Source organism: Choloepus didactylus, chromosome 2 (assembly GCF_015220235.1).
Source record: "Choloepus didactylus isolate mChoDid1 chromosome 2, mChoDid1.pri, whole genome shotgun sequence".
Classification (NCBI taxonomy): Eukaryota; Metazoa; Chordata; class Mammalia; order Pilosa; family Megalonychidae; genus Choloepus; species Choloepus didactylus.
In genome coordinates this window covers 179120766-179146788 of record NC_051308.1, presented here as the reverse complement: position 1 = coordinate 179146788, position 26023 = coordinate 179120766, and the positions used below count along the sequence as shown (strand labels likewise).

At 39.7% G+C, this 26023-nt stretch overlaps 1 protein-coding gene across 4 annotated transcripts in view; it reads left to right on the top strand.

Moving 5' to 3' along the window:
* The window catches only part of PDE4B (phosphodiesterase 4B), a 528481-nt gene that overhangs the window by 466365 nt on the left and 36093 nt on the right, over window positions 1-26023 (top strand). For 3 of the 4 annotated variants that reach the window (XM_037826990.1, XM_037826991.1, XM_037826992.1), the window contains one exon: window positions 20867-20979. In XM_037826990.1, coding sequence (XP_037682918.1) covers window positions 20867-20979 — 113 coding nt within the window. Of the gene's footprint in view, window positions 1-20234; window positions 20269-20866; window positions 20980-26023 lie in introns of those variants that run through there. The other variant, XM_037826993.1, reaches the window with a different exon arrangement.

The following is a 26023-nucleotide window of genomic DNA, read 5'->3' as shown; positions in this document are numbered from 1 at the left end:
CTGAAAGTTTTCCTTCTAAGATCAGGAACAAGACAATGATGCCCACTGCACCACTGTTATTTAACAGTGTCTTGGGAGTTCTAGCTAGAGCAACTAGTCAAAAGAAAGAAATAAAAGGTATCCAAATTGGAAAGAAAGAAGTAAAACTTTCCCTATTTGCAGATGACATGATCCTATATATATAGAAAATCCTGAAAAATCCACAACAAAGTTACCAGAACTAATGAATGAATTCAGCAAAGTGGTGGAGTACAGTATCAACATGCAATAATCAGTGGTGCTTCTATATAATAATAATGAACAATCTGAAGAAGAAATCAAGAAAAAGATTCCATTTACAATAGCAACTAAAAGAATAAAATATCTAGGAACAAATCTAACCAAAGATGTAAAGGAGTTGTACACAGAAAACTATAAAATATTTCTGAAAGAAATCAAAGAAGAACTAAATACATGGACTTTGTGAATTTTGTAACCATGAGGTCTTGGACAGTGTTGGCTGGTACCTAGTTGACACCCAATATTTGCAGAAGGGAGGGAGAAAGAGAGAGAAGTTAGGAAGGGAGGAACAGTTGTGGAATACAGCTGAACTCTCCAACCTAAGAATCCAGAGATCTGGGTTCAAGCCCCAGTTTTTCCAGCTCTACTAGCTGTGGCACATTAAACCAGTCATGCGATGTCAGTGAAACTTGTTCTCTTTATTAGCAACATGAGTTTGCTAATACCCGCTTCATAGCATTGTTAAGAGGATAACTTGAGACAATGCTAAGTTTGAGAATCATCTTTGTTAAGACAGTATCTGTCTTCGCTGTCTCCTTTGTTTTATCCAATCAATTAATTTGTCACCCTGCAGCGACTGCCCATCTATGGAGTAGACGACACTGGGCTAGGTGCTGAGGGGAGGTCTTTGCTTCCATGATGTTTGCTGTGTGGAAGGGAAGTTAGAACCCACAGCCTCTGCCCTCAGCCATGACAGCTAGCTGGAGACTTCTGGGTGGGGGACCCTTGACCTTGACCTACTTATCCCAGTGAGTGTCCAGCAGAAGTCTCTGAAGTGACCCATACAAACATATACCTGCCAGGCTTGCTTAAGCTTTTGACTGTTGTCACCTTAATCAAATGCCACCAGCATTTTCTCATTTCCCTCATAGCACACATTTTGATGTGGCAAACTGTATTCCCTGTGATGTAAATAGTACGGTGGCACAGTAAGTTGCCAACAGAATATTCTGTGGCCAACAGAATAGAAAGTCAGGAGGTGATTTCTGACAGCCCACTTCCCCACTCTGAGCCCCACATACTGGACCTGTTTTAGGACTTTCATTTTTACTCTCACACATAGAGTTTCTCTTTCCTTAGTCATAAATCACCAAGTCTGTAGGTCTGGAAGCCCCTGGAGAAACACAAACATGGGAAATTTCATTCATTGGGTATCCATGAAGCATTTTTGGTGTAAAAGCTGCTCCTTATCCTAAAAACTGTCTGAAAACCTTTCCTGCTTTCCCCCACATCCAAATTCGGATTTCTTTTACTTACTCCTTTCATCCAAATGAGGCATCGAGGTGGACTTTGAGCCAGTGTCATAACTCTGGATGCTTAGGTTTCTCCTGAGTGTTCAGAAGGAGAATGTTTAGCTTACATAGGTATTGTATTAGTTTTCTATTGCTGCTGTAAAGAATTGCACAAACTTAGTGACTTAAAACAAGGTGTCAGCAGGGCTGCTTTCCTTCTTGGAGGCTGTAGGGGAGAATTGGCCCAGCTTCTGTCCATCTTCAAAGCCAGCAATAGCCAGTCCTGTCTTTCTCAAATCCCATCGCTTTCACACTGATTCTCCCGCCTCCTTCTTCCACATTTAAGTGCCGTTATGATTATATTGGGCCCATCCAGGTAATCAAAAATAATCCCCCTCTTTATAAGGTCAGTTATTAGTAGCCTTTATTCTGTTACCTTAATTTGTCTTTTCTGTGTAACATAGCATATTCACAGGGTGCAGGGATTAGGAAGTAGACATCTTTAGGAGGCCATTATTCTGCCTACACAGATATTGAGAGTGACTTTGGGATCTTGAGAGGTCTTTACAGCAAGGTTTGTCAAACTATAGTCCATGAGCCATGCATCTATTTTTGCAAATAAAGTTTTATTGGAACAGAGTCATGCTGTGTTTACATATTATCTATGGCTGCTTTCATGCAAAAATGGCAGAGCTGAGTATTTGCAAGAGTCTACATGACACACAAACCTAAAATATTTACTCTTCAGCCCTTTAAAAATTGTTTAGCTATCCCTTCTCTTACAGAGACTCACTCAGGTACCTTGTGAATGTATTCAATGTGCTTTGAGCCCCCTTGCCTCCCCAGTTTTTAAAAATTCCTAGCATTTTTCTGTCTGACTTTTCAGCTATCCTTCCTTTTTCCTCAATTACCAAAAAACTACTGAACCTTTGTAGTATCTCCAAGTAACATGGAGTATCAAATCTACTTTGATACATGCTGTTCCTTCTGCTTCAAATGCATTCATGACTTCTTTGTCTCCTGCCAGGCAATCTCCTATCTATCACTTAAAACCCTGCTAAGGCAAAACTTCCTACAGGAAGCCTTCCCCAACACCCCAGACCAAGCAGAAATAATTTCTCCTACTCTTGAAACAGTCCTTCCAGACTGTAAACGCCTCAAGGGCAGTGGCTATTATGTTTATCTTTCTTGTTATCCCTCTGCACCTGGCAAAGGGACTGACACATATTAGGTATCCAATAAGTGTTGGTTGAATTGAATAGTACTTTACACAGTGCCATTCAACGGTGAGACACAGTGAAGTAGCAACAACAGGTTCTGTAAAAATTCAAAACTTATTCCTGCTGTCTTCACAGAGGGAATGGCTGTGTGATCCTGGAGATGTCAGTTCCCTTCACCCAACCTCTGTCTCTTCACCTGTGAACCAAGGAATTGGGTTCAACATGGTCTCAGAGGCCCTTTCCATCTTTAATAGCCCTTTTAATCCTGAAGGATTTGGCCTGGTTCCTTGCAGAAGCTAGGGGAGAGAAATTTCCCTCATTAGGCTTGTACCCTGCAGAGTTGGCTGTCATCCAGGGCATGCATATATATATTTATATATATATCACTCATAGCTTTGCTTTGAGTGCGTGGCTACTGCGGGCTGAGGAAATGGGGAAGGAGGGAGTAAAAGAAAGCAAGGAGTTGGTGAAATAATCTGGGAGAATCTCTTGTAAATATCCACTATTTCCTTTCTCCAGGAACCAATTAGAAGGCAGCATTCATGCCCTAGAGAGCCGAGGTCAGGTACGGTGCTCACAACCCTGAACCCACACACTTTTGCAGCAATTCCATGCCTGAAGCTCTGACATTTTTCTAAAGACTCACCCCAAATCCTTGAAAACATATGGGAATCATGCCAAAGTCAATGTTCTCCTAATTAACATGCTTTCCACTTCTCCCCTGCTCCCTCGTATCTGTCCACTTTCGCACATGGCAATTTTGGATAACTTCCTCTCCCCGATCCTCTATACCATTTCTTATAAAGATATATTGGTTTTTCCTTCCAGATACTGCTTAAAACATAACTCTTCTCTTGCATCCTATTTTTGTCACCACCTATTCTAGCCTACACTGTTTTCAGGAGGGTCTTCCTGAGGTCCCTAACTCTAGCCACTCCCCATTGATAGCCATCTTGGCTATCCGACAGCCTAATTGTCCTCAATTCCCTCTTTCCTCAGACTTCTCCCCTGTTGAAGCTACAATACTCATTACTTTTCCTGCAGTTCCTGCATCAAGTTCAGACTCCTCTGCCTGACTGCATAATCTGATCCCACTCGGACTTGCTAACCTTTTCTCTTCAGTACTTGCTGCTCAAAAAGACCTATCTCCCACTGCCTCACCATTCCATTTGGTCTCATGTCTTTCCTCCTATGGTTGCCTTCACCTGGATTTCAATTCACCTTAGTTCAGTGCAGTTCTACAAACGTTTATTAAGCACCTGCTCTGTTCAAAGCAAAAACAGACCTTTGTTATTCCCATTCTTTCCCTAATGATCCATCCTGCTGTCCACAGTTTTCCCTTGTGTTAATTCTGTGTCTGTGCATTCCTTCTCCCCTCTTGGACCACACATTCCTTGAGGGCAGGGACTATGTCCTTGCTTGTTTGTACCCACCCCCCTCCCCAAGGCCTGCCTTTAAGCTCAGACAGCCACCTTTCCAGCCTCATCTGCCATTTCCTTTCAGACGTGTTACATCTGTAAATTGATGATAATAAAACCGACCTTGCAGGTTGTTTTGAAGATTAAAAATATTATGCTCAGGGTGGACCCTCAATTGATGGTTGCTATAGTTTTTGAGTCAGAGGTTCTTGAGTTTTTAGAGTTAGAGAAAGTAGCAAAACGGATATTATCACTACTAGATAAACATTGTCCTTGTTCCTAAGTACCAGCTGGAAAATTCCATGCTCGACCCCACAACTTACAGTAGAGAAATGTATCTCATTTTACCTGTTCCTAAAGCAAGCATTTATTAAATGCTTACTGTTATCAAGCACTGTTCAGGGCTTTCTATCAGCAATTTCAGTAACATTTCTTTGTAGATGAGTCGTTCTCCATTCCCCATCTCAGACCCAGCCCTGCCTACCCAAGAGGAAGTGTGGTATGGGAACTGTACAATTCTGAGTTTTCACTGAGGGCTTAATCCTCAGTCTTGGCCACGTAAACCCCACTCACTCTCCACCCTCCCAGGTTCTTCTCCTGAGGCTGTGGCTGCCAGGTGCCAGCTGGGGCCTTCTCTCTGCTGCCTGCTTAGGTTATTCGGTTTCAGAAAAATAAATTCTGGTCCAAACTACAACTATTTGAAATTCATTCAAAGTGTAGCAGTAATTCATTCATTCAATAAATTCAATCAGTGAATAAATTCAATTAAGGAAATGTTTGTTAAGTTGAAGGAATCACTCACCAAGACCGACTTAGCAACCTCAAAATGTCTGCAGTATGTTTCAGCAGTAAGCTTTGTGATATAATCCGTTTTTTAAAAGACCAGTATTCCCGTTTACTACTACTTCAAATAATACTAACTGTTGTCATTCAAGAAAATCTTTTAAATTAGATTACATGGCATTGTGTGATAAATGCCAGAAGAACCACCAAATATGTAAACCAAGTAACCCTTAGCTAATAATAAAACAACTTCTTTAAAAAAAGATTATTATCAGAATGTATCTAGATTATCTCAGTTCTAAGACTGTTCTGAATCTGTGTTAAATCATCGCAATATGTATAAAGCTGGCAAAAGAGGCCAGAATGTCAGAAATGACAACAAAACATTTACAGTCCTTGTCTGAATATGTGTGTTCAGGGGGAGGTTGATTTAAGCCAATATTTTCTACCTAGCCTGCACATTTATGTTGGCAGGATTTCACTGGTAAATATTGGTTTAAACCAAACACTGAAATCTTTAATCACATTTAAACAGACACTGCATTATACCATTAGAAAAGGAGAAACAGGGAAAGAGTAAGCACAACTGATAGCTAAGACCTTTCAAGGGTCAAAGGGAGAAATCAGAATTAAGTAAAATTCTTCAGAGGTAGAAACGCCAAGAAAACCATTGCTGAAATACAGAATGTTGTTTTTCTAAGGTCTGGAGCTGAGTTCAGCTAAGTGACGTAGTTGGCAAACCAGGGGAAATTAGGGCAGGAACGGAAGTACTGCTAAATTAGGAGAAACTGGCCAAAGGAAAGAGAGCTAGCTGTGACATACACAGTGTTGGCTTCTTTCTCAGATTCTCAAACAATTCTTGTTTGCTACTGTGTCCAATTGGGTTGTCATGAAACCTGGAACCTAATTTTATATTTTGTTGTATGCTACTTGGAAGTTCTGAATCTGTCACATAAAACAACCTCTTGTCTGCCTACAGAGGCTGCAAAAAGTATACTGTTAGGCTTTCCTACCGTACGTGAGCATGCGTGCACACACACACACACTCACGCACCAAAAAAACCCAACCCAGAAATAGTCACTTAGTTTTATTTGTTTTGTGTCTTCATTCACTCTGAATGATGCTTATTGAACCATCCAGAACCTCGTAAATCATTTCTGTGAGTGATTTATGCTGGCCTCTCCGGCTAGAATGTTCCTTCCTCCAGCCCCCACCCCCACCCCCAGCACCTCCACCCCCACCCCCTGACCACCTTCGCATTCCCCAAATCCCTACTCCTCTTATTTCAGACACAGCCCTGGATGCTTAGAGGTCCACTGAGAAAGTCCTCAGGGGGGATGGGCTGTGATGAGATTTCAAAGAAGCAGGGACCCTGCTGAGATGAATGGTCAGTGCCACTGAAGGCGTCTGAGAGAAATATGGCTTTTTTTGTTTGTTTCTTGTCTTTATTAATATTATTATTATTGGTAGTAGTAGTATTTCATTTTCTTTAGCTCCCAGGAGAGACTGAAGAGGTGGGACTCCTAGTAAAAAAACAGATGAAACTGGAATATTCAGATAGACTGGTTATCCCCAAATATGGCTGTGGATGAAAATCACCTGAATTAATTCTAAAAAGAATAAATTCCCAGAACATGCTCTGTAGAAACTGCTTCAATACTTCTGGGGTTTGGTCTGGGAATTACCTTCAGGACAGTCAAATGCAGCTCTTTCACAGGCTGGTGTAGTGAATCATCAATTTTAGATTCAGGCTGGATTAGAAACTGGGCTCCACCATGTACCTAGTGATGTGATTTTGGGCAGATTGTGTAATCTCAGTTTGTACCTGCAAAATCGTGATAATAACTACCTAATGGAGTTGTTGCAAAGATTAAAGGAGATAAGCACTGCCTGATTAATGGTAAATCAAAAATAAAATTTAAGCAAGCCTTGTAATTACCCAATAGAGACAGCCACTAAGGCATTCCTAATTGTATGGAGCCCAGACACTGAAGGCAGACTTCCTAAGTTTGAATCCTGTCTCCACTAAGCTGTGGCCCTGGGAAAGTTACCAAACATATCTATTTCACATCTATAAAGTGAGGATAACAGCAATACTTGGGTTATCAAAATATGAAGATTAAATTAGTTAAATTGTGCTAAGAAACAGTGACTAGAACTCAAATATTAGCAATAATCATTATTATTATTACCATCTATCTTAAGAAAAGCATTTGTGGTGGAATGAGTGTTGGCTTTGGAGTGTTCATTCCTGGCTATAGCCATATGATCTAGAACAGCCTGTCCAACAGAAATATAATACAAGCCCATATGTAATTTTAAATTTTCTAGTAGCTACATAAAAGGAAATAGGTGTCATTAATTTTAATAATGTATTTTACATAACTCAATATATTAAAATTATCATTTCAGCATGTAATCAAATATAAACATTTACTGACATAGCTTACATAATTTTTAAACACAAAGTCTTTGAAATACAGTGAGTACTTTACACTTCCAGCACATCTCACATCAGGCTATCCACATTTTAAGTGTTCAGTAGCCACATGTGGCTAGTAACTACTGCATTGGACAATGCAGAAATTCCATGCTCTAAAGCAATTTCCCTCAGATTAATAAGCCTCAATTATCTCAATTGTAAAAGTGGAGATGACTTTAACGGCTTTGTTTTGCAGAGAAAATGAGCAAACCTGAAAGTGCTTCATCAACTGGAAAATACAGTATGTAGCTGACTTTCTTGTCTCTGCAACATTTGCAGTCTCCAATACAATCCCGATCTCAACAGGTGACACGCCCAAAGTTGAGTGTGATCTGAGACATTGCCTAGGATAGCATTAGGTGGAAGCCACTTTCATCTAGGCAGATGAAGATTTTAGCTGACAATATTTTAGGAGATAGGAAAACTTCTAGCCAGCTTCTCCTCCCCACTATCTCCACTCCTAACAGCAAACACCTTTGTTGATATGATTCACCAATGCTTGAAATTCCTCCCACAACTTTTATTCTACAAATAGAAATAAGGTTAGGTATAAATAACCCTCCCATTACCTCTGCTAACCCCCTAGTTTGGGACCTCATTACTACTTAAACACCTAACTTTTCCTGTAAATAATAATCCCTGGTAGTAATAACATAACAACCGCTTATTCTCTGCCCCATCCTAAAATACTTATGACTTTCTACTAACAGATCAATAATTCATCTGTTTCTAATAGAAAGAGCACTGAACTAGGAGTCAGAAAACCTATATTTGAGTCTCTAGGTTCTGCATTTATGAGCTATGGGATTCAGAATGAGACATTTAAATTCCCTGAGCTTCGTGTCTTCCTCTGGAAAATACAGACACTGACATCTCTCTCACAAAGTATGATGAGGATTAAGAGAGATTATGTATGGGAAAGTGCTCTATAACTGAAAAGAATTACACAAGTGTGAATGGTATTAGAATATTTACAAACTGCTTTGTGCATGCCATTCTTTGTTGAACAGCTTTCAATGGCTCCCCTTTTCTTCCCAGATAAAGTCAGATTTCTTAGTATAGCATAAAATGCTCCCCAAGATCTGACCCTGACCACCCCACTTTTTCAAGTTTATCCCACTCTAACACATTACTCAAACCCAGCATTCTAACCAAACAGGATTGAATGATCTGACCTGCGTCTACTTTCATACCTTAGTTCATGCTGTTCATTGCCTCACTGCATAGCTTTATCTCTCAAAATTCTACACATTCTTTTTATTTTAACTTTTTCTTTTGAAATAATTTCAAACTTACAGAAAAGTTGCAAAATAATGCAAAACTACTACAAAGAACTCCAACATACCCTCTACCAGATACCCAAATCTACCAACTTTTAACATTTTATCACATTTGTTATATCATTCTATCTATCTGGATAGCTCTCTATTTTTCTATCTTCTAAACATTTGAAAGTAGGTTTTATACAGCATGCTCCTTGAACACTTAATACTTCCATGTAAGTTTCCTAAGAACAAGGAAATTCACTTTTATAACCATGTTAATTATGATTATCAAGTTCAAGAAATTTAACACTGATATAAAGCATATAGTCTACATTCCAATTTTATCAGTTGTACCAATAACATCTTTTTGGACATTTTTCCTCTGTTATTAGATCCAGTCCAGGATCATGTGTTGAATTTAATTGATTGTCATTGTCCCTTTAGTTTCTCTTGCTCTCTTATTTTAAAAAAAAATGGTGGTAACATATATACAACATTATTTTTCCCAACGCAACCATTCCCAAGCATACAGTTCAGTGGGATTAATCATACAGTGTCATGCTATCCTCACCATCACCTGTTACCAAAACTTTCCCTTCATCCCAAATAGAAACCCTGTGTTAACTCCCCAATCTCCCTGCCACTCCAGTTACTTGTGCTCTACTTTGTCTCTATGAATTTGCAAATTCTAGTTATGTCATATAAGTGGAATCATATAGTATCTGTCTTTTGTGTCTGACTTATTTCACTCAACAGGATGTCTTCAAGGTTTATCCTTGTAGCATATATGAGAACATCATTCATTTTTACAGCTGAAAGATATCCATTGTGTGCGTGTATGTATATATATTTACACCACATTTTATTTATCTGTTCTTTTGTTGATGTGCACTTGGGTTACTTCCATCTTTTGGCTCTTGTAAGTAATGCTTCCGTGACTATTGGTGTACAAATATTTGTTCAAGTCCCAGCTTTCAATTCTTTTGGTTATATTCTTAGGAGTGGGACTGCCAGGTCATATGATAGTTCTGTTTTACTTTTTGAGGAACTACCAAACTGTTTTCCTCAGTGGCTGCCCCATTTTACATTCTCACTAACAATCTACTGGTGTTCCTTTTTCTCCACATCCTTCTCAGAACTTATTTTCTGTTTTGCTTTCTTTTGTTTTGTTTTGTTTTTAATACTAGCCATTCTAGTGGGTTTGAAGTAGTCTAACTATTCTTCTTTACTTGGCCTCCAAACTTCTCCTGATCTCCTTCTCTTCACATATCCTTAACATCTGTCTCTGCTGCCTCTGAACTTTGCTTGGATCTCTCTTATGAAGACTTTCAGACTCTACTTGGGATTCTAATAGTGCTTGATGCATACAGACTGACAATGAGTTGCCAGAATTTTAAATCATAAAATCTGCATGTAATTTTGAAAATGTCTCCTTGAAAGGGAAAATGTTCCCCATATTAAAACAAGCCAGCCAAGTCTAATCAAGACATGAATGCAAAAAATATAGAGCTCCTTAATTATATCAAAATTGAATAAATCAACAAAGGAAGGTGATTTGTTTGGAAACTAGCAAAATGAGAACCAAGAACAAGAGTTCCTGACATCATGTCTCCAAAACTCTTCAGTAGAAAAGGCCCCTTTCCCTTTGGTCATGGCTATCCCATCTATTGGTATATTGCCAATATTTTTGAGGTTTACTAGGCCATAGATGCTGTGCTGCAGAAAAGGCCACCCACAAAAACATGCTCCCTGCCCTCATAGGCAAGGTAAATGTAGAGAGATGTAATTGCAATTAAATATGGTTAGTTGGAAATAAGGGCATGTGCGTTGTGAGAGCTTGGAGGAAGGGACCTTATTCCAACCTCAGAATATTTGGAAAGCTTTGTAGATAAGAAGACTCTAGGCTGAGTTTTGAAAGATGGATAAGAGTTAGCCAGGTGAAGAAAAGTGGGAAATGTACATCAGGCAGATGGAAATGCTTGAGCCCAATCTATTTCAGTAGCAGAACTGGGTGTATCAGGCTTGAGAAGAGGAGCCATTTAAAAATCATCCAAGCAGCTTCCCTGTTCTGATTTTATGCTTACCAAGCAATCTTCTGATTAGAATTTGTCCTCCAACATAGAGGAGCATGTGATGTTTTAGAAAATATGAAGAGCTTTCTGTAAGTTATTGTTCTCTATAAATTAATGCATTGGCTCTGGTTTAGTCATTGAGTTCTTGTGGGTTGGGCTATATAAGATGAATGAACTCAGACCAACTTTACAAAAATCAGATTTGGGGACCTGAAAAGCTGAAGATTAGACTATTAATTATGATGACAACCAAATGCCACCATGCTAGGAGGCCATGTGGTTTTAACTCATGAATGTCTCAAATCCATTTATGTCTTTCCATCTCCATTGCCACTCCACAGCTCTTGCATAGACTTCTGCAATAAAAAAATAATAATGCTACTAGTAACTGGCACACGTGCTTTGATGTAGATTACCTCACTTGACCCTTCTGTCAACCGTATGGGAAAAGTATTTGTACCCCATTTTACAGATGACGAATTTAAGACTTAGAGAAGTTCAGTAACCTGCCCAAGCTCATACTGTTAATGAGTAGCAGAGCCAGAAATCAAACTCATATACATCTTCCTCTAGATCCTGAGCTCTTAATTGTTAACTGTTTATTCCTCCGTGCCGGTTTCTAACATCCATTCTTCTCAAGTTCATTCCCCAAATTGCACCCAGAGTGATCTTTTTCAAAACACAAATTTGCTTAGGCCACTCCTTTGATAAGGCTCTGCAGTGTTTTCCCATTGCTTCTAGAATAAAGTTCAAGTTCCATTACGAGCTTTTCCTTCTCTTTGTTCCCATCACGGGGAACGCTCTCAGTTCATTGAACACACCCTGATGTTCTCCGTATCTGGAATGCTTTTCCTCTTTCCATTTACCTAATTAATTAATATTCCTTCAAGTCACATAACTTTCCAAGGCAAGCCTTCCCAAACTCTCTCTACCACAATCCCACTTCCTATAGTGTTGAGTTCTCTGATATCCCTGTTATAAATTCTTGTGGTCTTCCATACTTCTTAGTAGTTCTTTTCCCAATTGTAATGAAATAAATTTGTATAATTATTCATCTTATTAAGGTAGGCTATAGGTTTCAATTAATCCAGACACATGTCAATAATATTCACCACTAAGCCCTTTGAGTTTCTACTATATGCCTACCACATAGCAGACACTCAAAAAAATTCTGTCCATGAAATATTTATTAAGAGCTAACATCTATCTGGAGTTTATAGTGTACATCCTTGTCCCATTTATCAATTAATTAAATACTACAACCCTTTACATAGATGTTATTATTCTCACTATATGGATAAGGAAACCAAGGCACAGAGAGGTTAAGAAACTTCTCCAAAGTTAGATCATAGTAAGTGGTAGAAGTCAAATATGAACCCAGGCAGTTTAGTTCCAGAGACCAAGTTTTTAACCACTACTCTATACTTTTCATAAATATTTCTTATATGTATTGAATTTGTTGGGAAAATAATTTGATGGCAACTTGCCTCCATCTTTGATTGCTTTCTTCTGTCATTGCTCTTTAACACCAACACAGGTGGATAATTAAGTTTCTTGAGAAGTCTTTCACACTGGTGATACATGTTATTAATCAGACAAGTACAGGTTTTCATTAGTAGTTAAATGCCCAAGTCAGAGTCCTCTGGAGAGCAGGTTTTGATAAGAGTAAGAGCACTGAAAAAGAGGAGGGTAAAGCAATAAGGGATGGTGCTATGATGCTGGCACATCAAAGACATAGTTTTGCCTTGTGTAAGTTTGCCTCTGTGAAAAGTAAATTTAAATCATTTGTTTATAACAGGTCCCATGGCTCAGCAAAAAAGGATCATGAAATTTAGAATCAGAAAACTTAACGTTTGAGTGCTTTCTCTCTTTCTCCTTCCTATTCTCCCTCCTTCTTTCCCCTCTCTCCCGCTGTCTCTCTCTTCTCAATGTGTGACTGAGCAATTCAGTAAATATGCCCAAGCTTAAATTTTCTCATATTCATAATGGAAAATATAACAACAATAATAATGATAATTTATATCTTAAGGAAAAATGAGATAAGTAAGTGAAAATGCTTAGTAAGCTGTCAAGTTATATATATACAAAAGCTAATTGTGATTGGAATTGTTCTTTTTTTTAACTTGTATTCTTAGAAGCTTTGCTAAAGACATAGGCCTTAAAATGACCTACTCTATTATCTCCTTTGAAGGCAGAGAACCTCTTCTTCAGTGAATCCGCTCAGAGAGAAATCCTCGTCATGTGCAATTCCAAAGTTTCACCTTTATAAAGACACGTTAACAAAGCCTCACCTAAAACAAGGCCATAATGGGTTACACATTTTGCCTGTGGAAAAATTGAGTTCGCGTATACATCTTCAGTTCCTGTGATTTGTTCTAAGAATGTTTTTCTAGAGGTTAAAACATCATGCCTTGAAACATTGTACTCTAACACAGGTGTTTCACTTACTAAATTACAAACATCAAAAGAAAATACACACTTTTGGACACAATAACCTACAATAAAAAGAAAAGACATTGCTAATTATAAGGGAAAAAATTGTGGCTAAGACCACCAAATAAATAGACCAATAGCTCCAACCTAACTTCCTTAAAATAAATAACAGAAAAGCTGATTTCAGTATTGATGAAACTATTTCAATTACTTATTGCATTACTGGGGGGTACAGGAACAAAATAGGCATGCTAACTTCAAGGCATGTAGAGTGTAGTAGGGAATCAGAGATAAAAATCGAGGGCAAAAGCTTGTGAATAAAGCTAGAGCCATAGACTGAATGTAAAAAATCCAAACAATATACACTTTTCCCTCCCAAGGATCAGAAAAGTGGTTTTCTAGCTTTCTCCACCAAGGACTCTCTATTTTTTCCCATGGAGCCCTTGTTTTAGAAGATTTTGTCTATAAAAACAAAAACTATTTAAAGGTAATGATTAGTCTTCCAAATTAAAATTTTTATTATTTTATCAAGGCACTTATTGGCTATAATGGCACAAATTAAGAGCTAGGAAAGGTCCTGGGATGTTTTCCTTTCAATTTCAAGGATATGCTTTATTTTTAGGTGAAAACTGCAGATTCTGTTGTGATCCCCTGTTCTATGTCATCCTGCTTTAACCAAGCATTCCCAGACCTGTTGAGGAAAACCTCCTGCTTGCTTGTCCCTACAATGTGCTCCAGGACCAATGCATAAAGCTGTTAGGTAGTTTGCACACTGACCAAATGTACTCAGCCGGGTGACAAGCGGAGCTAAAATTCAGCCCAGACATTACTCTTGAATACTTCTGCCAAAGGACTATGTCTGTTAAGAGGGGGCGTTTTGTCTAGGTTTTACAAAGACACTGTGTGTGCTGGGGGGAAGGGAACTAATAAGGCACCCAGCTTCTTAGGCTGACCATTTTGGAAAATGGGTACAGGGTATCCTATGTAATTATTTTCTACAGTGGACTGTATCACTCTTAAGCCATCTTGTTTGTTACTAAAACCCCAGCACCCAACAGCAGGCTTGGCCTATAATAGACACTCAATGTATTTTTGTTGAATGAATCAATCAAAAACCATCTTTCTGGTACATTTCTTAATGTCTCAGGGTCACTGGCCTGTATAAGGCAGGATTTGGTGAAAGCTGAAAGATACACCAGGTCTGTATTTTAGAGATGAAAACCAGCAAACGCTAACCTAAGACAAGCACCAAGGAAGCAATTTCCTGATCTGAGGTCACACTGTGGGAGGGACATTTTAGGATTTCATAGCCATCTTACACATACACCTTTCCCTAGGCTCAGAGCTAACTCCACCTGACTCAGCAACCTAATATGTGGCAATCTACTCTTAGGAAAGTGACTCTACACCAGGGAAAAGGTGGTGGGAGGGATTAAAAATTTCCCAACACGTGCCAGGCACTGTACCAAACACAGCACACATTAATTCATGTAACTCTCACAGCTAATTTATGCTGTCTTCCTGTTTTACAGATGAAGAAATGGGGAGCTCAGGAAGTCTACTTACCTTGTCTAAGTTCTCACGCCTAATAAGTGGTAGTGTCAGGATTTAAAATCAGCTAGGTCTGACTTCAGTGAGTTTTATGTTAGTAGCATCATCCTTGTTTATGTCATATGAAAACTAACATTTTTCTGTTATTTTTGAGCTGTGTGGGACCTACTCAAACTCTGTTGATAACCCATTGCTATAGCCTCAGCTAGAAGAAAGGAAGTGTGTTTCTAGAAATCCTACTATTTGTTTTTGAAATGGGGGGCTTTCTCCAGGTGAGACTACCTGTTGAGAGTCTGTGTGTAAAACCAGAAAGACGTGGGTACATTATGATGCTTTCACTCACTGATTATGTGATTTGGGGCAGGGAAATTACCTCTCTGTCTTGATTTCCTCATCCATATTAAGAGTGATGATACTTAGGGCTTCACATTTAAATGATATCAAATATATAAAGGGATTCTGTTCCCACTTTTCCCAGAGATCCATCTGGGGTAATAAAAATCACACTTTCCTGCACAGGACCTGGGGCCTGCTTTTAGGGCAACAGAGGCCTGTTACCAGCTGGGCTACTGACTTCATAACTGCTAAATTCTGTTCCCCTTTTCAGACTATGAGCAGCTAGCTATTTGCGGCCAGGCAGAGGTTTCTAATTACACTTTACTTTCTCCCTTCTCTGGATCTCTCCCTCTTCCCAACACCTGTCTGCAAATTCATCCACATTTCTGTTGTATGGGCATGAAAAAACAGAGTAAATTGGAGTATGACCTAAGTATTAGGTGAAATAAAAAATTATTTTAAAAACAAAGTGGAGATCTTTGACCAAAAAAAACAAGATTGCTCCACAGCTTGTACAGAATTCTCATTTTGATTATATACATATGTATACACACACACACACACACACACACACACACACACACAAAGGGTGAACAATGGTTATCTCTGCTTGATAAAAATGTGACACTGTTATTATTTCAGATTTTCACTTCTCTGTATTTTCCAATTTTCTACAATATACTTATATCCTATCTGTAATAAATGAGATCTTTATGAAACGTGCATAATACTTAATGGCTTGCAGTCTGTTTTGTACATATTCTTCTATTTTACCCTTCCTGTGAGATCAGGGGAAGTACTTTTATTACCTTGATTTTACAGATAAATAAGTTTAGTTTGAGAGAACATAGGTAATTTGTCCAAGGTGACCTACTGAAGCAAGATGCAAGACCAAAGCCATCTCAGCCCTTCTTAATAAATATTGCACAGCTTCCCTGTGCCATTGGTTGTTAGGTGGATCAGCAAAAAGTAAGAGGAAATTCAAGAAATGACAACATTTAGGAGAGCAATTACACAGAAAAGACCCCAAGGATAGGATGCAGCTTTAAACACAGCATTTTCAGGGATATTTGCAATTTCAGTGCTGAGCTGAACCTCCTATTTCATAGACCAAGATAGTATTCTTAACAGGAATCTGGAGGAGATTATTTGCTTTAATTTTTGAACCTCTGACTTCTTAGCTTGTGCCTTAAGGTAAATTAGAGATAATCATACCTCTTTGGTACCTATCACACAGAGATGTTGCAAAGGTTAATGAATAGGGTACTTGGAGCTTATTTAAGAAAATAAATTCCAGGTTTTGTCACCAGATTAATATTAATTATAATTATTCATCCATTCTCTCTTCCTGTTTTGCAAAGTCTAGTGCAATACCTCCCAGACCTGCAGAAGGAAGAAATTCTTCCTTTGCTACTCTCATTGGAGTGGAAGAGGAAAAGAAGGAAAGATTGAAGTGATGTTGGTTCTCCCCGCTCCTTCTTCCCTTTGGAAATTATTGAATTAGGGCTGACTGCATGACCATATATGGTCCCATTACCTGCTCTTATCTCCCTTGAGACCTGCTTCTTTGGTGTTAAGCATTATTCCTTCTCAGTGCTATCTTTTATAAAATGGGAAACAGGGATGGCTTCATGGGTTTGCAACCTGCACAGTTACACAGAGCCCCATGTTCAGAAGGTCCCATGTTTGAGTTTTAATGCTCTGTAGTTACCATCTTGGAATTCTTAATGAATTTATCTTTGAACTTGTGTTTTGCAAGTGATGTCTGATGGGCCAGTGGTGTTTGCACCGATGGTTTGAGGGCTTTGGCTCATGTGTAGTCCTACCTCCTGCCACCTGCCTGCCTCCCATGGACAAATTCTCGGCCACCCACTGCCCTATTCCATGGTGCCTTGGGACCCACTCAGCCTCCCTCTCTCCACCACAAGACAGCTGCTGCCCTCCAATCCTGGGTGCAAGTGCCGGAAGATCCGGGTTGGGCCTGTGTGCCTTTGGACAGCTCAGGTGAGGCATGGTAGCAGCTGTCCCTGTCCTAGGCTGGCAGTGCCACTGTGTAAGGCCATGTATCAGCAAAGACAAGCCCCTCATCCACCCCTGATCCTGTACCTAGCACATCCTAGCACAGAGGTTGCAGTACACTTAGGGACCTCCCATCTGGTATGGATTGGGGCAGAGATCCTGTGGGAAAGGAAAATGCCTGGCTCAACTTCCATGGAGCCCATCCTTGACTGGGGCATGGTACATCAGTCCAGTGGATGGCAGGAAGGGCACCCCAGCAGCTGTTAAGCTGTGTGTGTGCCCCAAGTTATGGGGTAGGGGTCTCTGGGCTCCCTTGAGGGCCTGCACTCGCTCCACAAGTGTCCCCATGTCTGAGGCAACATAATGTTAAATAGCAAATGAAAAGCTCCATGTCATGCATTAACTGTGACAAATGTACCTTAGTAATATCAGATATTAACAACAGGGGAATCTGGATTGGGGTATGCAAAAATTCTCTGTACTGTCTCTGCAACTTTTCTGAAAATCTAAAACTATTCTAAAATAAAAATTTTATTTAAAAACAAACAAACAAATACCATGAAAGGTTGAGAGAAGGACCACAGAAAAGAGAAAAAGCTTTATATTTTATATCTTTAGCAGCACTTTTTTCCTACTTTCAACAAGAGGCACTGTACTTTCATTTTGCTCTGGGCCCTGCCAATTATGTAGCTTTTCCTGACTGCAAAATCCCTGGTTGAGTATTCAGTTCTGCCTTCTCCCTTCCAATTCCTCCTCACATTCTTGCCTGCCCCTAAATGCTAGAACTTTACATTACCTTATGGCCACTAAAAATTAGTCCTATATATTAATCGTATACTAAAAACTGGTTACCGTACCAGGCACTTTATATACTTTATCCAATTTAATCTCTTTATAACCATAAGAGGTAAATATTTTTATCCCTATTTTACTTATGTAGTAAAGACTAATAATAATTATTTAGCTATAGGAAATTGAGGTCTGAATAGTGGTAGAAGAGAAATTCAAAATGTCTGAGTTTTACTACAAAGCCAGTGGTCTTTTCCACAGCAGTACAGATGTTCCATTCGGTTTCTGGGTGCCCAAGTAGTTGCAGGCTGCTTGGGCAGGCACTGCGGGTTTCAATCCCCCAAGGAGTTACTGGACATCTACTATGTAAAAGCCCTGGATCTGCTGTTAGAGCTATAGAGTTACAGCATCAAGGCCAGTCCTGAGCTGCATGGTCATTTTCTTTGGCTCTACTCATGTCACCCATAAGTGGCAGGTGTCTGGTGCCCCCCTACTTAGCCTGCTCTGACATTTGCATGGTCTGTCCCCCTTAGTTACTGTGATAAGAAGGCTGTGCCAGAAACACACTCCAGTTCATGTAAATTGAGACACAAAAGAAGTCTTGGCTGTGGGTTATGAATTTGGGAAATGACAAATCCTCATAACTTCAAAATGTAGTAATTTTCACTTAAAAATATTGTGTTTGACCAGAGTAAGAGAAGGTGACGAAGTGAGGTCCTGTCACATCCATTGACCAGTCATTGAGTCCTTACTCTTGTACCAACTCTAGAAGCACGTGTGCTTTGTCTATATAATAGACAAGGATGAGCCATAGTGGTAACAATTGGTATACATTTGATGAGAGAGTCCTCCTCTTTTTTTTGTGCTTCTGCTGCTATAATAATTGCATTTCCTTTGTCAAGCTTGAGTGGAAATTGGATCCCTTTTTTCCTCTTCAAGAAGAAGAAATGTGATATATCATCTTACAGTCATTTTGCATATTGGTTTATTCAGAAGGCAGTGAGCAGCAAGTTGCTTACTCCCCATCATCCTGGTGGCTGCCTGATTTTAGTTACAGAGAACCACAGGTTGTGGTGTGGAAGACACCAAGGTGGGAAAACCTGAGGAGGTGGAAAGTGGTAGGGCTTTTTCTTTGATTAGAGGCGGAAAATGAGGATGGAGGGGTTCTATCTCTTCAGGAAAGACTTCCTCAAAGATGTGCTCTTTTGGAAGGAAAAAGGAGGCAGGGGGTGTTAGAAGCATTAGAGAGTAAGTGAAGAGATATTCCTTGTGTTGAAGCAGCATTGGCAAAATTGAGAAGGAAGAAAGGAAGGAAGGTATGTGCCCGATACGAGTTTTTCTAATAACACCTCAATTCTTGTCTGCACATTTTTGAGGAGTGTGAAAAAAAATGGAGGAAGTCACCTCCAGTGGTTTTGTGGTTTTTTAAGTATGACATACAGGATGTTGAATTTTAACCCCTGTTTATCTGAAATGTAGGCATTTTCGGGATAAACAAAGGATCTATTCTTTGAAATGTGCATTTGATCAAGTGATTTCGTTCACTTGGAATCACTCTTCTGTTTATTCCCTTTTCTATTTCAAGAATCTGAACACTACACACACAACAATATCATATAATAATAAAAAGCTGTATGATCTTACTAGAATTTCTGTATAAATGTATTTTAAAAATCTGTTCTAAATCTGACAGGAATTTGTGTAGTCTGTTTTCTTTATACTAGAATGCTGTACAAGATATTTAATTTCATTAGTGCCTATTATGTGCTTGCATTTCAGAAAGCTTACTAGAGTTAACGAATATTGTTCCCCTCAAAAACAGTCATGTATGAGGGACAGACTGTTTTTTACTGTCCGTAGCATCCTTAATTCTTTTAACATTCATGAAATTAAGTCAATGTTTACTAACACTGAGTTCTTAAGTCAATAATTGAAGTATATGTTTAATTCCCTAAACTTTGAGGTAAGAAATGGTCCATTGTGGACATTTATAAATAGTTTTAATTAGCCAGCAAAAATGTGCTTTCGAAAACAGTATTTTTTTTTCTTATGGACCATTGAAAAATCTATCCAGAAAGTCTAGATTCCAAAAGTGACAATTCAGAGCCCCCTGGCTTTAATCAAAATGAAAATCCACAGTGTTCACATCTGGCTCCACCTGAAAGTCCGGTTCAGAATTTCTCTGTGATCCTGGCACTCCCAGAAGGGAAGTTTTAGCTTTGTTTAGTGTGACAAGAGCTGCAGGAGTCCCAGACCAATAGAAGTGTTTGTGTAAAACTCCAGACAGTCTCTCTTAGACTGAAGTCTTATCAGGGAGACCTCATTTGCGTCTAATTAAGGATGAGTTCAGAAGAAGGGAGGAATAGCCAATGTCTCCTACTCGTGTGGGTCCATTTTGCCACACTGAAAGTTTTTCCAACATTAACACATTCCGAGGAATGAATGACTGCCTAGCCTTCGAACGCAGTTGTCAAACATTCTTTCCCCAAATGTTCTATTTGTATGTTTCCCTTAAAAGAAATGCAAAACGAGAAATGCTTCCCTCATTTCTCCTCTAGACTGCAAACACTCAGAAATGACATCACACACCCCAAAGAGCCCCGAGATGACTAAGGCAGAGAGCTCCAGCATGAGAAATCTCCTCATGGCTTCTGCCTTTAGTTTTAGGGCACATTTATGCAGATGAGTTTTTAGAGACAGTTTCCCCCGCCTTCTTCCTCAGAGGAAGTTTCTTGGTAGATCACTGACACCTCATCCAGGCGGGGGGTGAAAACTTGGCACCAGCCATCCCAGGCAGAGCACCACGGTGATTTGTGATTTGCTCTCGTGGTGGAGAGAGCTGGAAGGAAGGAGCCGGCGGCACTAATAATGAAGGAGCACAGTAGCACGTTCAGTAGTGCAGGGATCAGCAGTGGCAGCAGTGACTCGGCTATGGACAGCCTGCAGCCGCTCCAGCCTGACTACATGTCTGTGTGTTTGTTTGCAGAAGAATCTTATCAAAAATTAGCAATGGAAACGCTGGAGGAATTAGACTGGTGTTTGGACCAGCTAGAGACCATACAGACCTACCGCTCTGTCAGTGAGATGGCTTCTAACAAGGTAAGAGAGGACCATTTTATTCATTTAAGTGTGACCGTGCAGGGAGCTCCCAGCTCCCTCTTGCCTCTCTGTCTGCAGCAGAAGCGCATCAGGGAACGCGACTATAGGAATATGTTCACTGATTTCTGTCAGATGATTCTGTTCCGAAGTGCCACCCTTTGCCGTGTCTTGATGCTACAGCAAAGTTTAAAATCCAGAGTAAGCTCTTACAGAAACAAAATTTCTTTTTTAACAGTGTAGTTCAGAGTCTGTTTAAGGTGAGAGGTGTTTATAAAGCTTCCAAATCATTATACAAATGAAAATGCTTTTTAAAAAACAATTATTAGGAAGCTAAAATCTGAATTTATCCATAAGGAAATATTTAAAACATGTTGCATTGCAATCAGGTATTACAGCTATATTTACTTATGTATTTTGAACAACAACAAAATGACCTCTGAATATCAATGGGAAAGAATGGTTGCCCTGAAGATTGATAAATTCCTTTTGAGAAGGACACTCTGAGATTTTCTGACATTTCTTTTTGTGGTGCTGGCATGGCCTAAGGATATAGAGAGAGAGAGATTAAAGAAAGAATAACACTTTGTGCCCAAAAGAAAGTTATTTTGTAAAAGTTTACTGGTTTTCAAAGTGGAATAATTAGGGATTTAGTTCCACCCATACTGCAAAGAAATGGTTTTGTTTACAATCCCCAGACAAAATTTAGGAATGAAGAACTTTAATTACCTATCATTATATCATTTGTTTAATTAACACCTGGACTTAGAGTGCTAATTTATGTAGTGAGAGTTGATGCTTTTTGTTCATGTTCTTTCCATGGAGAATGTTAACTTTATATATAAAGTTCATATATTTATATGTATGTGTGTGTGTGTGTGTGTGTGTGTGTGTGTGTGTGTGTTGGTGGAAAGTCTTAACACTGTGTCCTTCTAAGTGCAAGTTTTCGGTCTCCAATCATTCTAGCCTGAGGTGTTACCTTGTGTTTCTGAGGCTGGGAAGAGATTTTGCTCCACACCTGTCATCATGCCCTTTCCAGCCCTAGGTTTGGTAGTGAATGTGTGTCCCTCCTCCCTCTTTCCTGGGGTTAAAAGTATCACCTTCCAACCAAGGCTTGCTGGCTCTTGTTCAAAGATCTGAGCTGAGGAAGCAATGCATCTTTAAGAGGTCCTGGGATGGGGGAGGGATTCTTCTCACTCAGGAGCTCTTTGTTTTATGATTGATAGAGGGGCAAAATAATTCTCTTTCTGAAAGTTTAGTTCGGAATTCAAGTTGAAGTAAAAAAACAGGAAAAGGGCACATTTGAGGTTTAACTACGCACTGACTTTTCTGTGAAGCTCTCAATTGAAGGCTGTATTCAGGGATTTTCCAGGCTATTGTAAAATTCAACCATTTCCCCATAGGAGGGCTTAACTGTGTAACTTCTCCAAAATGCACTGGACTCCATGTGGGAGGATTTTCACTTATGGTTTATCCTGCTTTGGAGCACAACAAATACTCTGTTCTCTGAATTTTGTGAAAATTGATGCCCATGCAAGATATAGATCCACTATTTGAGTAGTTTCTCAGCAGCTTTCACCATAGAAGACAAAGTGAACTTTTTACTGGAGTCACTAAGGTAAAGTGGGCAGTTAACACCAAGAAGAGGGGGGAAGAATTCACAGAGAAACTACAAGTTACCATTATTTTTCCGTTCAAGTGTTGATGAATCATAGCATTCTAACCAGGTTTGCATCTGGAGCACTGAAGTTGGACATTGTCTGTCTGTCTTGCAATTTTATTAAAAATAATTTCAGTACAGTAGTTAATAAGGCTCTGAGGTCAGGGACTATGTAGCTCCTGGTGAGAATTCTGATCACTTCAGGCTTCCGCTGCTCCTTTATGGTGTGGTGTGCAGGAAGCAATGAAAGCTGAATAGAGTCAACCCTAAAGAAAGAGCTAGACCTTAATGCTGGCACAGTTAGCTAAAGTAGATGGCCTATAGCCTCACCTATTTACTAGATCTGCAGAGGAAAAGTAATAAGGCAAAGCAATTACCAGTGGGTGAATAATGTCCAGACTGACAGCTGGAGTCAATTTCAGTTTTTAAAAAGATCCCTTTTGCATAGCTACCTTTTTCTTTTCTTTCCTTTCTTTCTTTCTTTTTTTTTTTTTTTTTAAGTCCTGATTGTCCAAATAATCATCTCAGGTAAAGCTGAAGCATACCTTAAACCATGGCATATAAAATGCAACAAGAATTTTTTTGTGTGGCCACCCAAACAATTTGGCCTATACCCATTTTAAAGGAACTGAATTATCTCTGGTAAAAATAAAATTCCACCTTCAATTTTAAATGTTTTTGGAATTATTTGAGCTTTCCATCCAACTTGCCATGCAAAAATATAATCATCATCGCTGTGTAATCTTATATGGTCATCTCTTGCTTATCCTCACTGGACAAAGGAACAACAGAAAATCTCTGCATTAAAGACCTGGTAGTAAGTGTGAAAATGTTGACTAGAGGGATTATGTGATAAGCATGGGCTTTGAAGTCAGAAAATTATTTTGCAAATCCTGGCTCCACCATGTACTAATTATTTAGCCTTGGCTAACTTATTTATCCTCTTAGGACTCAATTTTCTCAACTGTAAAAGAGGGATAGAGATGGTACCTACTTCACAAGGTTGCTATGAAAATTAAATGAGATAATGCATCTAAAGCACTCAGCAAGGTCGTTGACATATAGTAAAATTTCAGTAAATGACAATTTATTAAAAGTGTCCACTACAGTTTTAAGCAAATACATGCTCCTAGTACTGTTTCAGCCAAATGAACTGCTAGTTTTGCTTGCAAGCCATTTACTTACTTAAAAGTAGTGATGGGAGAGCCAGCCTTATACAGTTGGGTATTTGGAAATCACAGATATGCCAGTCTACATACAAATAGTAGAGACCTGACAATATCTAGAGGATGAAAAAGAGAAAGCTGTCTTTCATATTTACTTCTGGATGGGGTGGGGGGTGTTTTCTTGTTTGTTTTGTTTTGTTTCTTTACTAACCTTTTTATAGTTTGAGGATAACTGAGTGACTTAAAGATTGTAACAGGCTTTCCCAAGTGTACTTCAGAGCCCAGGGAGATAGATAGGGAGCTGTTGCCATAATTTATTCATAGTCTTCCCCTTGGCTCAATATTCCTGATCCCTTAATGCTGGCCACAGACCAGATGGAATCCCAGGATCAGAGAAAGATGCAGTCAGGTGGGTTAGTATTGTAGATTATTTTCCACCAAGAATTATAACAAGATGAAATAAATACAGCAGGAAGTGTTGTGAGACACTGTCATTCTTTTTCAAGATGAAAAGTCTGTCTAGCGAACCTTCTTCCAACAGCTCAAGTTCTGTTAGAGGTGATGGAGCTGTTTTGCTTAACAACAGATTCCGTTCTTAGACTTGTTCATTGATTTTTGCATTTCAACGTTTATCACCTCCTGAATTAGAAGAATTGTCTTACACTTCAGTGAAATGCATCAGAGCATGAGGTCCTCGGTGGCAAAACAGTCAGATGTTTTGAAAACAGGATGCTTTGGCTATGCATTATTGAAAGAGGAACGGAAAGAGAAACAGTATAGAGAGGAAGAAAGCAAATGGCCTCAGCAGGAACCCCAGCCCAACAAGGGCATAAACAGTGACCTATCTTCCTGACCTTTCACTGTGGCTCAGTTCCTGACCTCCTGTCACCAAAGCCGACCGACGTCATTGGAGGAGGATAGGAGGAATGGCACAGCTGCTGTGAGGGTGACTAGAATTTCCTGTCTCCTTCCTGACAGACGCAGTCAGAAAAAGTACAGAGTTGCAACAACAGGGGCTGAGGGAGCTCCCGCACGGAACAATCCCAGGGGGGCGTAGCTGTGACTGGAGAGGCAGGGGTGTGTTCCTTCCCCCATTTCTGAGAAACATTGTCTCTTCCCTAGAACTTTCAGGTGAAAAATGTCAAAGGGGTCATTTGTACCCGGCATGTTGCATGTTTTTCAAAGGAGGAGCATACTATGGTATTCGATAAAGAACTATGTTTAAGCGTTAGTCACTGTACTAACGTCCCCTCAAGCCCTTTTCATTCTCTGCTAGCTTTGCCCTGGGGCCGTTTCATGTGTAGTAGAAAAGGTTTGGGTCTTATCAGTGGAAATGGATGTTCTATTGTTGAAAAGAGCAAACCTGAAAAACATCTTTCTTCAGAATGAAGCATTAGGACCTAGTACTTAGAAAGTATTTGTTAATGAAACCTATAAGACAGAAATAAGAGATAGGCAGGCTTTTTATTCTTAAGGCTACATGAATTCAGCTACAGATACCATCACAAGGGAAGTATGTCTTCCTGGCAACTCAGGTTTATTTTTCCAGTTCTTCAAGTGCAACAGTACTGAAGTAGGGAATGTAAAGGCAACTAACTGTCGGTGCTCTTGGGTGGGAGAGACGAAATTCGCACAGTTCTACCTTCCTGGAGCCACTTCTGAACCTGACCGCAGGACAGTGGAATGTGATCATGGCAGACTGATAACCTCCACCATGGGTGAGCCATTTTCGAGCTAACTGAATGAGCAATAACTGTGGGAAATCTTGACTACAGCATAACTGGAAGAAATAGATCTTACTGACAAGTAGGTTCATCTTAGAACTCTGGCAGGAAAATGGTAGGTAGGTGAGCAGTTGAAGGGGATGAATGCCAGTTTTGCCCCAAATTATATGATATGATTAGAGCAGCACCACCATTAGGGCAAGAGGGCCCTAGTCAGGTCTTCCTCCAGCTGCTCTCCATCCCAGGAGGCAAGGAGTCTGTGGACTAAGGGAGCAGCTCTGTTCCCTTCCAGAGCACACTTGGCATCTACATTCTCTGCCCAAATGGCTTTGAACCCAAATCTAGGGACTGTATAAATCTCTTCTCTTGATGTCCTGCAGGAGTAATTTGGGGTCGGGGAGAGTTGTGTGGGAAGAGCTTGGACATGCAGGCTGTGGTGAAGAGTGTCCACAGGCCTGCACACGAGGTCCCTCGCAGAGCAGGACATGGGAAAAGAA